Genomic DNA, 13,991 nt, shown 5'->3' with positions numbered 1-13,991 from the left:
ATTTAAAAGAAATGGAGTACTATTATTACCTTGGCCTGAAAAATTCTTTCCTTTCTATTAAAGCAAGCTCCTGATACTGACATAAGATGGATTCTAATCCTTTTTTTTTTTTTTCTGAGCAAGGTTTTATGGCTTATTTGTTTTACATTCTGGAAAAGCAATCTGTTGGTATTTTCAATGTGGATGCTTACCGGTACGTGGACTTTTCTAAACATTTCAGCTCCTTTGCGTGCGTCCAATAAAGCCACATCTTGCGGAGTAGAGATGATTACAGCTCCTGGGAAAGGAAAACATGAAATCCCATGAAAATGAGTGCAATTAGCTATACTGTTAACTATTTTGATTATTAATACATGCTAATAAATTCGAAGTAGTCACACAGTTATGTGTTCAGGTTTTCTAATGTAGGGAAGAAAATTGTGCTAGTGGTTTATGCCTTATGTAATGACCACAAGATAGGGAGTAACAGAAATAATTTAGATGTTGCTGTCTCAAGTTTGTATGTTCTAAATGAGCAAGCTGATCTAGCTGTCATATGATCATGGACAGAAAACACAAGCCACACTCTGACAGGTTACAGAGGTGGTATTCTGGGAACACCTTCACAGTAACTGTCCCATCCCATAATTGCAATTGAAAGCTTTCGATTTAACAGTAAGCCTTGTCCTAAAATCAAGAGGCAGCTGCCTGCAATCAGACTGCTGCTTTCAGAACCTGCTACACTTTCTGATGCAAGCATTCACAGGCACAGTCTTGAAATGTTACTACCAGGTGCAACACCAGGGCATTTGTATGAATGGAGAAGAGGAGGCTCAGGGGTGACCTCATTGCCCTCTACAACTACCTGAAAGGTGGTTGTGGCTGGGAAGGGGTTGGTCTCTTCTCCCAGGCAACCAGCACCAGAACAAGGGGACACAGTCTCAAGCTGCGCCAGGGGAGGTTTAGAGTCGAGGTGAGGAGGAAGTTCTTCACCGAGTCATTCGTCATTGGAACAGGCTGCCCAGGGAGGTGGTTGCGTCACCATCCCTGAAGGCGTTCAAGAGGAGATTGGACGTGGCACTTGGTGCCATGGTCTAGTCATGGGGTCTGTGTTGATAGGCTGGACTCCATGATCCTCGAGGTCCTTTCCAACCTAAGTTATACTGTGATACTGTAACAACACAGATTTGCACATTTGCACAAGGTACAGAGACATCTAATATTGCTGCGTGCTCAGACACAGCTCCAGCTCACCTGATGATTAGTATTCCCAAGAGCTGTTATGCATATAAAGCAGCTAGAGGTTTTGTCAAAGGTTGGAACCTGAAGTAAGCCTAGAGGTGACAATTCTACACTATCCTACATTACTTCCTGATTAAAGCAGCCTGCAAAACCAATACAAACATTGTAATACTCCACATATCTTCACAAACAGCATCCTTCTGCATATGCTCAGAGGCTTCAAATATTATTTCTTTGAAACATGCACCAAGCATCTGGTCATGATTGTCCCTCCCTCAGCAAAATGCAATGTGAAAGACATTACTATCCTCTACTGTCCTCTGATTAGCTCTGGCTTCACAGTCACTGTGCAGTCTCCAAAGTATCCATTATAGAAACATCTCTGCAGAGCCACATAAAGCCAACCTCACACAAGAAATTTATGCCAAACTTCACACTAATAGCAATTACAGCAAACTATTTGCTGCAACAGGCTGCCCAGAGAGGTTGTGGAGTCCCCTTCTCTGGAGACATTCAAAACTCGCTTGGATGCGCTCCTGTGTGATCAACTCTAGGTGATCCCGCTCTGGCAGAGGGGCTGGACTAGATGGCCTTTCAAGGTCCCTTCCATTCTGTGATTGTACCTTCAGAATAATTTCCTACTGGGCTTACAGCCCCCAACTCTTGGCATACAAAGCAAAGGAAGAGGTAGGTAGATTTCCAGAAGCACACAACACTGAGAGTGCTGGTGCAGGTCAGACCACTGGGAGCCTCAGCATCCCAGAAGCGCTGCCGGCTCTGACAGTGTTGGAGAGTGAACCCCGCCCCTCACATCGGCCCCATGCTGTCCTGTCCACCGGCTGCCAGACGGCATCTTGCCAGGCCGACAGCCAGCCGTTACCAAACACCGCCTGACAGTGCATTTGAATATCTTCAACCAGTGTTCCTAACCTCTAATTTGTGCAAACAAAAAAAAATACAGTCTGGCACCTCTCCCCTGAAAAGCTGCCAATCTCTCCTCGTATAATATTAGACACGAGTCCAAAAACTGCACGGCGTTAAGTAGTGTAACTAACGCAACTTCCCCATTGTTTGCTGGAAGTCTAACATCCAAAGAATTTGCTGCTTTTCCCAAGCCAGCCTATTTTCAGTGGCTAAGTCACCTTAGCTCCTTGTTTCACTAAGTGCAGGGTTACATGATACAGCTGACATGGAAATGCTAAACTAACTCCACAAAGTTTCCCTCCTTGAAACCAGAGTCCACAAATAAGTTATTCAGGTTCAGTGTCCTTGAGTTTTCTGCAGATTTGTAAAATAAAGATCTTATAATACTTGGGACAAAATGCTTATTACTGCTTTCTTGTCTCCTATGTGTGTACACTCACATTGTTTCACACTTTTGGTCATGCTGCTCTGTGATGATGCTAGCTCAGCATTCTCTGGATCTTCACGTAGAAGCTAAGATATGGTCCAAAACCTGAAGTCACAGTATCACAGTATCACAGTATCACTAAGGTTGGAAGAGACCTCGAGGATCATCGAGTCCAACCTATCAACACAGACCCCATGACTAGACCATGGCACCAAGTGCCACGTCCAATCTCCCCTTGAACGCCTCCAGGGTCGATGACTCAACCACCTCCCTGGGCAACCCGTTCCAATGTTGAATGACTCGCTCGGTGAAGAACTTCCTCCTCACCTCGAGTCTAAACCTCCCCTGGCACAGCTTGAGACTGTGTCCTCTTGTTCTGGTGCTGGTTGCCTGGGAGAAGAGGCCAACCCCTTCCTGGCTACAACCACCTTTCAGGTAGTTGTAGAGGGCAATGAGGTCACCCCTGAGCCTCCTCTTCTCCAGGCTAAACAATCCCAGCTCCCTCAGCCTCTCCTCATAGGGCTTGTGCTCAAGGCCTCTCCCCAGCCTTGCTGCCCTTCTCTGGACACGCTCAAGTGTTTCGATGTCCTTCTTAAACTGAGGGGCCCAGAACTGGACACAGTACTCAAGGTGCGGCCTAACCAAAGCAGAGTACAGGGGCACTATGACCTCCCTGCTCCTGCTGGCCACACTATTCCTAATGCAGGCCAGGATGCCATTGGCCCTCCTGGCCACCTGGGCACACTGCTGGCTCATATTCAGGTGGCTGTCGATCAGCACACCCAGGTCCCTCTCTGCCTGGGAGCTCTCCAGCCACTCCGACCCCAGCCTATAGCTCTGCATGGGATTGCCGTAGCCAAAGTGCAGTACTCGGCACTTGGACTTGTTGAATGCCATCCCCTTGGACTCTGCCCATCTGTCCAGTCTGTTGAGGTCCCTCTGCAGAGCCTTTCTACCCTCTAACTGACTAACATCTGCCCCTAACTTTGTGTCATCTGCAAACTTGCTGATGACTGACTCTACCCCTTCATCCAGATAATCAATGAATATGTTGAAGAGGACAGGGCCCAGCACTGGTCCCTGGGGGACACCACTGGTGACTGGCCTCCAGCTGGATGCGGCACCGTTCACGACCACTCTCTAAGCCCGGCCCTCCAGCCAGTTCCTAACCCAGCACAGAGTGTAGTGGTCCAAGCCACGGGCTGACAGCTTAGTCAGCAGTTTGCTGTGGGGGACGGTGTCAAAGGCCTTGCTGAAGTCCAGGTAGACCACAACCCCAGGCCTCCCCACATCCACCAGACGGGTCACCTGATCATAGAAAGAGATCAGGTTGGAGAGGCAGGATCTGCCCTTCCTAAATCCATGTTGGCTGGACCTGAGCCCTTGGCCATCCTTCAGGTGCGCAGTTATTGCCGCCAGGATAATCTGCTCCATCACTTTCCCTGGCACTGAGGTCAGGCTGACCGGCCTGTAGTTTCCAGGTTCCTCCATCTGACCCTTCTTGTGGATGGGGACCACGTTGGCCAGTTTCCAGTCTTCTGGGACCTCACCGGTGAGCCAGGACTGGAGGAAAATGATGGAGAGTGGCCTAGCTAGCACATCCGCCAGCTCTCTCAGCACCCTAGGATGGATCCCATCCGGTCCCATGGACTTGTGAGTATCCAAGTGGCTCAGCAGGTCCCGAACTAATTCCTCATGGATTTCCGGGGCATTACACTCCTCCCCGACCCCATCACCCAGGTCAGGAGGCCACTCGTCCTGAACTCCTTCCTTGCTGTTAAAAATTGAGGCAAAGAAGGTGTTCAGGACCTCAGCTTTCTCCTTGTCTTCAGGTCCCTCTCTGTTTGGGAGCTCTCAGCCACTCCGACCCCAGCCTGTAGCTCTGCATGGGATTGCCGTAGCCAAAGTGCAGTACTCGGCACTTGGACTTGTTGAATGCCATCCCACTGGACTCTGACCATCTGTCCAGTCGGTCGAGGTCCCTCTGCAGAGCCTTTCTGCCCTCTAACTGACTAACATCTGCTCCTAACTTGGTGTCATCTGCAAACTTGCTGATGACTGACTCGACCCCCTCATCCAGATCATCAATGAAGATGTCCACATTTTCTGGTCCATTAGTAGTTTTTGAAGAATCAAATCATTTGTATGCCATGAAGAACAGAGACTACGTACAATGAAAACACCACCTGGAACCAGAAGCAGCTTATCCTAGTTTATTTTTGAATAACAAATTCTCATCCAAAGGAAGAAAGCTAAAATGCCAAGCAGACCCAATGGCACATTGCAGAGGTTAGGCTGCCACAAACACCAACTCCCTGCATGAGAAACTCTAGCTTCTAAAGTATGAGTTAAAATTACACTCATGGACAGCTTGCATAGCTTCTTCCACAGAATGAAAGCCAAAATGCTCAAGCAGCTGCTGCTGAGGGTGTAATAGATGTGCCTTGCCTGTTTTTTTCTTCAGTCCAAGATGGATTATGGACAGAATTTGTTCACAGTTGGCTTGTACTGACTTATAGGGGTTTTCTCTTTCTTTGATACAGATTCTAGTCCAGCAAACCCAACCTGAAGTTCAAGAATACAAATTATTAGCAGCATTAATTCCTTTACTGGCAACCAAATATGGGTTTTGGAATGTTCCTCTTTTCCCTGAATAAGTTTGCATATGTTTAATTTCAAAAGTGATTCAAATGCTGAGCAAGCTCACACTTTCTTGGCTGTACGTGGTTAACAGGAATATCAAACAGCAGAGAGTTATTTTGATCAATAAAGAAATATGACTGCAGTCATGCAGACAGTATGGTTCTTGAAGCAACACATGCAGCGTTTACAAAAGCCTCTGTCTGAATGAGGTAAACTAACACTGACAAATTGAACAGAGAAGCTGCAGAAACGATAATCCTATTACACTGCACATTAAAACACACTACAAATTCTGTGTTTGCCATTGTGTGCAGAAAAACCTACCAGAACTGCCTTGAGCATACTAGGGATATCTAAGCTGAGCACATTTCAGTTTAACTGCTGTATCTACTTACTCATGCATTCCATTTCTCTTGCTATTTTCACTACATTTCAGTTGACAAAAAAATGATGTATGTATGTTTGTATGTATGATGTATGTATGCCGGGTTCTGCACATCGGCCACAACAACCCCATGCAGAGCTACAGGCTGGGGTCAGAGTGGCTGCAGAGCAGCCAGGAGAAGAGGGACCTGGGGGTACTGGTCGATGGTAGGATGAACATGAGCCTGCAGTGTGCCCAGGCAGCCAAGAGGGCCAATGGCATCCTGGCCTGCATCAAGAACAGTGTGGCCAGCAGGAGCAGGGAGGTCATTCTGCCCCTGTACACTGCACTGGTTAGGCCACACCTCGAGTACTGTGTCCAGTTCTGGGCCCCTCAGTTTAGGAAGGAGGTTGACTTGCTGGAACGAGTCCAGAGAAGGGCAACAAAGTTGGTGAGGGGCTTGGAACACAAGTCCTATGAGGAGAGGCTGAGGGAGCTGGGATTGCTTAGTCTGGAGAAGAGGAGACTCAGGGGTGACCTTATTGCTCTCTACAACTACCTGAAGGGAGGTTGTAGACAGGCAGAGGTTGGTCTCTTCTCCCAGGCAGCCAGTACCAGAACAAGAGGACACAGTCTCAGGCTGCACCAGGAGAGGTTCAGGTTGGATGTTGGGAAGAAGTTCTATACAGAGAGAGTGATTGCCCATTGGAATGGGCTGCCCAGGGAGGTGGTGGAGTCGCCGTCATTGGAGGTGTTCAGGAGGAGTCTTGATGGGGTGCTTGGTGCCATGGGTTAGTTGTTTAGGTGGGTTGGATTGGTTGATGGGTTGGACTTGATGATCTTGAAGGTCTCTTCCAACCTGGTTTATTCTATATTCTATATTCTATGTTGCATTGATAAAAACTATGCTAACTATATTTTTAATCCTTAGTGTGCATAATACACAGAGACAAAACTAACAGGGACCTTTAACACTGACATTTCTTTCATTTTAGCCTCAGGTTCTCAATCTCCATTAACAGAAAGGCATGCCTCCACTGCACATTGGTACTCACCCTTCTGGTGGACTGGTGATCAGGAAATTAAAAGCACTGAAAAAACTGTAATTTCTGTGTACAGAAAATGTCACCTGTACTCACTGCATCATTAAGAGCATTGTCAGATGGTCTCAGTTATAAGGCATAATGTAGAATACCTCTGAACCTTAGCTATAATTAATTTGTGGCCAAGCAAAAAGCAAGCAGGTCTAAAAACCCTCTGGCAACCAGCAGTTTAGGTCCACCTTGAGATGGAAAGGATCCCTCTAACATATTCTTTTTTCCTTCCAGTGTCTTCAAAGCTAGACTTCAAAAGCAGGCTAGGAGCATCTCATCCAAACTGATAATTACGGACCCCACCAGACACAAGTATTAGACATATAACATCCTGATTCTTATTACCTTAGCAAATAATGCCACTCCAAAACCTGTGAACTGACCAGATAGACCAACAGAGAGAGTTCTGGAGGATAAAGACACAGAGAGACATACTGCATTTCTGTAATAATTGCATCTGCTCACTGACAGGCACTGAATGCTCCTGCAAGGAACCACACTCAGGCTTCCGCATAGCTGTGGGTGGCCTGACCTGACCACACCACTCCTGTACTTTCAGTAGCTTTTGCTACCTTTTCCACTGCATCCATTTCAAACTTCTAGGCAAGACTTTCAAGTTATTAAATAGCCTGGTGAATGTAAATCTTCTCTCCTGGGGATCTCTGCAGAGTCCCTCTCACCTGCTTTAAATTTCTTGTTATTTCACCGATAAAATGTGTCTGCAATTACAGATACAGTTTGCACTTCAAGATGCGGAACGAGATCTCGCAAGAACAAAGAGCTCTGTCTTTGTTGGAATTTCAGCTGACAATTACTATGGATACATTAACATCAAAAAACTGTCCATCTCCTTGGATAAAACATGTAAAGACATTCCTTTAGCTCTTGTGTGACATCACATTATAATTAGCAAAAGAATGACTGGTGTGATTTTTCCCTTAAGAGATCCTTACTTGACTCTCAATATGGCTTAGAAATGTCCCAAAGGCAGGATGCTGGCTGTGTCACACCTCCAGCCTGCTTGCTACCTTCATCTTGAAGGAGTCTTTGAACAGCTGCTCAGACAGGGTATGTTTCCAACAGCCACACATCCTCTTCTGCCCACAAATTAGAGGGTAATTAAAACTGGGACACTACTGCCTTACCCACATGAAATGAGGACATAAATCTTAAAGCAAAATTCTTCCTCCTGGCAAGAGAAACCGCTGAGCAGTGGAATATCACAAGCTGGATAAAGCTGTCACCCTGAATTTAAACTGCCCTCATCTAACTGATCAGTATGTATTATAACATCCATTTCACACTAGATCACATGGAGAAAGATGTGGAAAGACAACTCTCTCTGTTACAACGTTGGAGTTTGGTCCTGGCAAACTGCACACAAGTTACACTACAGCAAAATGATGATGCAGTATTTATTAGCAAAGGGAGAACACTGAAATAAAACCTGTGAACAAGAATTATTTAGAAGGTGTAGGCACAAAATAGTTACTCCCTCACAGGCACTGCCACTTCTACCTTTCCTTAGCCATGTGAAGCTAAGAGTATTTTACTGCTCTACTCCATTCTACCTCCTGCTTTCAGCATTTTCCAATCATGTCCAGATTGTACTAAGGCAAGAGCAAAGACCAAATAGCCTCTTTGGACAAATGAATATGATTTTTGGTAAATGAGGTCCTAATCCAAAGAGGAGAACTACGACAGAATAAAAACAATCAGAGTGACTACTTCAATCACCTCCAAAAACCATTCAGTTTGGGTTTTATTTTGACTCATCACCCTGCCCTGAGATGGGAGTGTTAAGGAGAAGGTTTCAACATCTGTTTTTTTCGGTATTCAGTATTCAGTATCACTAAGGTTGGAAGAGACCTCAAAGATCATTGAGTCCAACCTGTCACCACAGACCTCATGACTAGAGTAGGGAGGACACTACTGCCCACTGCTCAGAAGAAATAGCCAGAGAACGAACACAGCACCATTAATCATACAGATTTCTCTCATCTATTGCAATTGTTTATTCTTCCTGTTCAGAATAACTGGTCTAAAAGAACTGAGGCTATTGCAGCTCATCTAGTACTTAACATACTCTTAACCACTGTGGCCAGAACTCAGAGAACCTCCATTTTCAAAGCCTCTATACTTCACAGCTTTCCTTCCCCATTCCCTGGAAATTACTTTTCAGGAATGATGAAATTGAACAGAACTTGCACTGAATATACTATGACTTCAGCTTGGACAGGCAATGTGTGTTAACTCAATCTCCATGAGCCAAGAGGCTAAACTCACTTAGTTTGTTTTTTAAATTAAGTTTGCAGTCTACTGAGTCTGACACTTCATAATAAAGCACCAAGAGTGTCCAAAGCTATGATAACCACGATGATAATTTGCATTTGTCAACTACGCTTTTTCTGACAACAGAAGCGAGTTATTTCAGTATACCAATTGTATTTGGATGCATACAAAGAACTGGGTTTTAAATCTCCACTGATATGACTTCATTTATTTTGGTTTACCAGCTACCTTAAATCTACGTGCCTCTTCCTTCCTGCAGTTATTTAAAATATCAAAATGCACATGAAACAAGGAGCAAATCTACATCAACATCTGATATTAAAAACATTTGCAATTCAACAATAGATCGAGTAAAAATTACTATTACCCAGATGGCTTTCATCTAAACATCTTCAACATTTTACTGCTGAAACAAATGATGTACCTCCTCCACAAAAGAAGCAAGCAAGCTCAGAAATGGAGAAAAAACACTGTGCATTACTGTTAAAGTGAAAAAGAAGAAGATCAGATACCTAGCAATTTGCATCAGAGACGTTCGACACGGGGCAAACAGACAGCTGCACAAAGAGCAATGACAGAATACAGATACACCTCTAATCTTAAACTGTATGCTACACACAACCTGTACTGCAGCACTGGCAGGGGTTTTTATTTTCATCATTTCTCCTCAGAAAACACAAGAGAAAAGCACCAAACCCACTCAGCTTACATTTTCACTTAATTTAAAAGGACACCTTTATCTCACAAGTCACAATTCTTTTTCACACCAAGGATGGTTTCATAAAATATCAACAGTATTTCCATGTTAAAAATACGATTTGAAATTCTCTTTTTGCTGAGAAGACTCTGGGGGGGACGTTAGAGCTGCTTTCCAATACCTGAAGGGATCCTACAGGAAGGCTGGAGAGGGACTTGCATAAAGGTGCCTAGCAATAGGACAAGGTGGAATGGTTTAAAGCTGAGGGAGAGGAGGTTTAGACTGGATCTTAGGAAGAAGTTCTTTGTTATGAGGGTGGTGAGACTCTGGAATAGATTGCCCAGGGAGGCTGTGGAAGCCTCCTTCTTGGGGGTGTTCAAGGCCATGCTGGATAAGACCTTGAGTAGCAAAGTGAAGCTGAGAGGCATCACTGCCTATAGCAGGGAGGTTGGAGTAGATGATCTCTAAGGTCCCTTCCAACCTAAAGCCATTCTATGATTATTCTCTTAAGTCCCACACACTGCTATAATACAGCAGAGTAAAAGGCTACACCCTCTTCTGTGTGACACTGACATAAACACGAGTAAATGGATTGATCCACCAGTTTGGTATCTCACATTCATTCAGCATTTAAAACTGCCAACTGGCTTCATGTTGGTGGGATCTCCCTATTCTTTCCTTTTCAGTGTTTCTATCTGAATAGAAGTAAGACTTGAAAAGCTTAATGACTAAAGACAGAAATATGCTTTTTTGGTTTTATTTAAACTTCTCTATCAAAACACTGCTGTCAAAAGAACTTCAATTCCTATTTGAAGGAACAAAACCTCCTTTGGTAAATATTTCAGCCTTAACTGCAAAAAGCATTCAGGAAATTAATAAAGGTCTACCTATTGCTGAAAGATGCAATCATTAGGAAAAATCACACCATTCACAACATAAGGCAATTAAAAGATGGTAAGTACTCTGTACTGGAGTGATTTTAAATCTACTAGGTGACAAAATTAATTCCCTGTATGACTTTTATAGATCTTGAGAAAAACATTACATTGCATTTGTGTTGCTTTCCCTTTGCTCACCTTGACTAATTGTCCTTTCTGGTTCTTATTAATAGCTTTCTTAGAGCTTATTATAAGATTTTAATAATATATGCTTTGTGTGGGGGAAAAAAACTGTATCCCACCAGAAGGTGGGAAAATTAAGAGCACTGAAAATAAAACACAAAGCCTTTTACCTTATAGGTCTTATGCCAATGCAGTTCAGTCCAATGCTCATTACTATTAAAAGACTGTTCAGTAAGATGTGAAATTACTTGGTTGTCTCAGTCCACTTCCCACTGGATGTGTATTTCTAACAGCTTTCACTGCCACACAATCTTGATACCCAAAGAAAAGTGACATGACCAAGTTTAGCAAATGAAACAATCCTAGTTTTAACTTGGAGTTGGTTCTGTCAGTTGAGACAGTGTCAGTCTCTAGAGCTGTCAAGCTGTCACACTTCACTAATGCAGAATTTAACATTAATAAAGAAAGGGCAGTAGACTGCCTAATTTATTTAATGGTGAGCCCCCATGATGTGGGAAGAAACACTGGCTCCAGGCCCTGGGACTGCCTCTTGAAATGAGATGCCCATGATCCTGCCTGTGCAGCCTCTAAAATGTAAAAGCAGAAAATAATGAACTTCCTAGCCTTCAGGGAAGCTAATCCTCATCATCCTCATCCTCATCCTCCTCATCATCATCATCATAATAGATTAAAATAATGGAAGAGACCTTCAAGATCATCACGTCCAACCCATCAACCAATCGAACCCACCTAAACAACTAACCCATGGCACCAAGCACCAAGTACCAAGCACCAAGCACCCCATCAAGTCTCCTCCTGAACACCTCCAACGATGGTGACTCCACCACCTCCCTGGGCAGCCCATTCCAATGGGCAATCACTCTCTCTATATAGAACTTCTTCCTAACATCCAACCTAAACCTCCCCTGGTGCAGCCTGAGACTGTGTCCTCTTGTTCTAGTACTGGCCACCTGGGAGAAGAGACCAACATCCACCTGTCTACAACCTCCCTTCAGGTAGTTGTAGAGAGCAATAAGGTCATCCCTGAGTCTCCTCCTCTCCAGGCTAAGCAACCCCAGCTCCCTCAGTCTCTCAAACATTATTTATCAATTTGATTTATAGCTCCTTTATCTAAGTAATCAAAGAAATACACAGGTTTCTCAGTTTAGCAACAAGGTAATGCAAAGGAATCACAAGCCCTATTCTTTAAAATATTATTAGTTTGCACTGTATCTTGGTATCAAACATCACAGTGTCATCTGAAATCCCCTATGCTGCAAAAGCTGGAAAATGCATAAGGATGCTTCCAACTTTCCCAAGCATGCATGTTCAACACATGATAAAGAACTCCCTTCTGGACATTTCATGCAAAAGATGAAAGAGAAGAACAAAGTAAAGAAGAACTAAATACAAACTGACAGACCATAAACAAAGCCTTTTTCTCCAGTCTGACCCTGGATTTCTTATTTGGAAAGCAGACATGCATCTGAGGAAAGAAGTGGTGGTTGAGCAGAAATACATTTTCAAGCTATCATATTAATTTCTCTTCTGTGGCCTGCCCTAGGTGGTCCTGCTTTGGCAGGCAGGTTGGATATCTCTGGAGGTCCCTTCCAACCCCTAACATCCTGTGATCTACTCATTTGTTAAAAATGACTGCAGCATGAGAAAAGTCATGGATGATTAAGGAATAATATGACAAATAAGTTGCATCTCCTGGTAAGGGGACTACAAACAATAAAATAAAAATGGAAGTCAAAGTAGCTTTGATTTTCATTTTCTTTTAAACTGTCACTCAAGCTGAAGTTGTTCAAGGCTGACATTCTCATTAACAACAACAACCAGAATTCTAAGATATTTTGTTGTGTTGCTTTTATCAGTTACTCTGATCTCTTTTTGACTCCAGGAATTTACCTGTGATCCTGTACCTGTGATATCTGTGATCCTCTACCTGCGACACAGGACGATAAAAAGTCTTCCAAAATTAAAACCCAGTAATATTTCACACATTCCTTCAGTCACTCTCCTCAGCTTAGGAGGGATGCTGACTTGCTGGAGCATGTCCAGAGAAGGGCAACAAAGTTGGTGAGGGGTTTGGAACACAAGCCCTATGAGGAGAGGCTGAGGGAGCTGGGGTTGCTTAGCCTGGAGAAGAGGAGACTCAGGGGTGACCTTATTACACTCTACAACTACCTGAAGGGAGGTTGTAGACAGGCAGAGGTTGGTCTCTTCTCCCAGGCAACCAGTACCAGAACAAGAGGACTCAGTCTCAGGCTGCACCAGGGGAGGTTTAGGCTGGAGGTTAGGAGGAAGTTTTACACAGAGAGAGTGATTGCCCATTGGAATGGACTGCCCGGGGAGGTGGTTGGGTCACCATCACTGGAGGTGTTCAGGAAGAGACTTGATAGGTTGCTTGGTTGCATGGTTTAGCTGATTAGGTGGTGTTGGATGATAGGTTGGACTTGATGATCTTGAAGGTCTCTTCCAACCTGGTCTATTCTATTCTATTCTATTCTATTCTATTCTATTCTATTCTATTCTATTCTATTCTATTCTATTCTATTCTATTCTATTCTATTCTATTCATCAGATGGTGCAATGCTGCAGGTTTCCATGGTCCACATGTGGAAATCCACTCCAAAGAAAACACCATTCCCAGTGCTCTTTCTCCCCCTCACAGAAACCTCTGTAAGTGGCTGACAAAACTGTGCACAGCTTTGGTAAATTTATTTATAGGCGGAACAACAATTTTCTACACTGTCTATCCCTAGGAAGCTACAGATAAATAATGAAGAAACTATAATGCAAATACTGTATCTCACATGTGCATGCATGCAAATCAAAGCACAACTTTCATGCAAACTAGACAATGCACTTCTAAATGTACTAAACTAAGATATATATGCTGTCTCTGAGGGAAAAGAGAGAAATTATGCCACTAATACCATGGCTGCCCAAAAACATCCTCAAAGGATAAACAAAGAACAGTAAAACTGGAGAGAGAACAGAATGGCACACCACCAAATGCTTTCTGTCTGTGTAAGAAATAAAAGACAACACAGCTTAGAAACAAGAATTGCTAATGAAGATGGAGCCCACAAAATGGGGACTGCTCCAAAGACATCATCACAGAGATTTGTAATGCTATCTTCTGTAGCCTGTAAAGGAGCAAGGCTGAAAGAACCAGAAGTATGCTAAACAAGGCTATGGCGTGTCACAGAGGCCTTATGACAAGAGTAAAAGAAGAAAGCCCTGTTCAAGCTGTAATACA

General features: G+C 43.9%; 1 protein-coding gene across 10 annotated transcripts in view; it reads right to left on the bottom strand.

Moving 5' to 3' along the window:
• The window catches only part of NUBPL (NUBP iron-sulfur cluster assembly factor, mitochondrial), a 133,591-nt gene that overhangs the window by 53,502 nt on the left and 66,098 nt on the right, over positions 1-13,991 (bottom strand). For all 10 annotated transcript variants that reach the window (XR_010989976.1, XM_068160339.1, XM_068160337.1 and 7 more), the window contains one exon: positions 192-277. Coding sequence is in view for 9 of the 10 variants with exons in the window: in XM_068160339.1 (XP_068016440.1) it covers positions 192-277 (86 nt within the window). In the remaining variant the exon portion in view is untranslated. The remainder of the gene's footprint in view (positions 1-191; positions 278-13,991) is intronic.

This window comes from Melanerpes formicivorus, unplaced genomic scaffold (assembly GCF_026170545.1).
Source record: "Melanerpes formicivorus ecotype bairdi unplaced genomic scaffold, bMelFor1.0.p_v2 SCAF_49, whole genome shotgun sequence".
Classification (NCBI taxonomy): Eukaryota; Metazoa; Chordata; class Aves; order Piciformes; family Picidae; genus Melanerpes; species Melanerpes formicivorus.
This window is presented reverse-complemented; position numbering and strand designations above follow the sequence as displayed.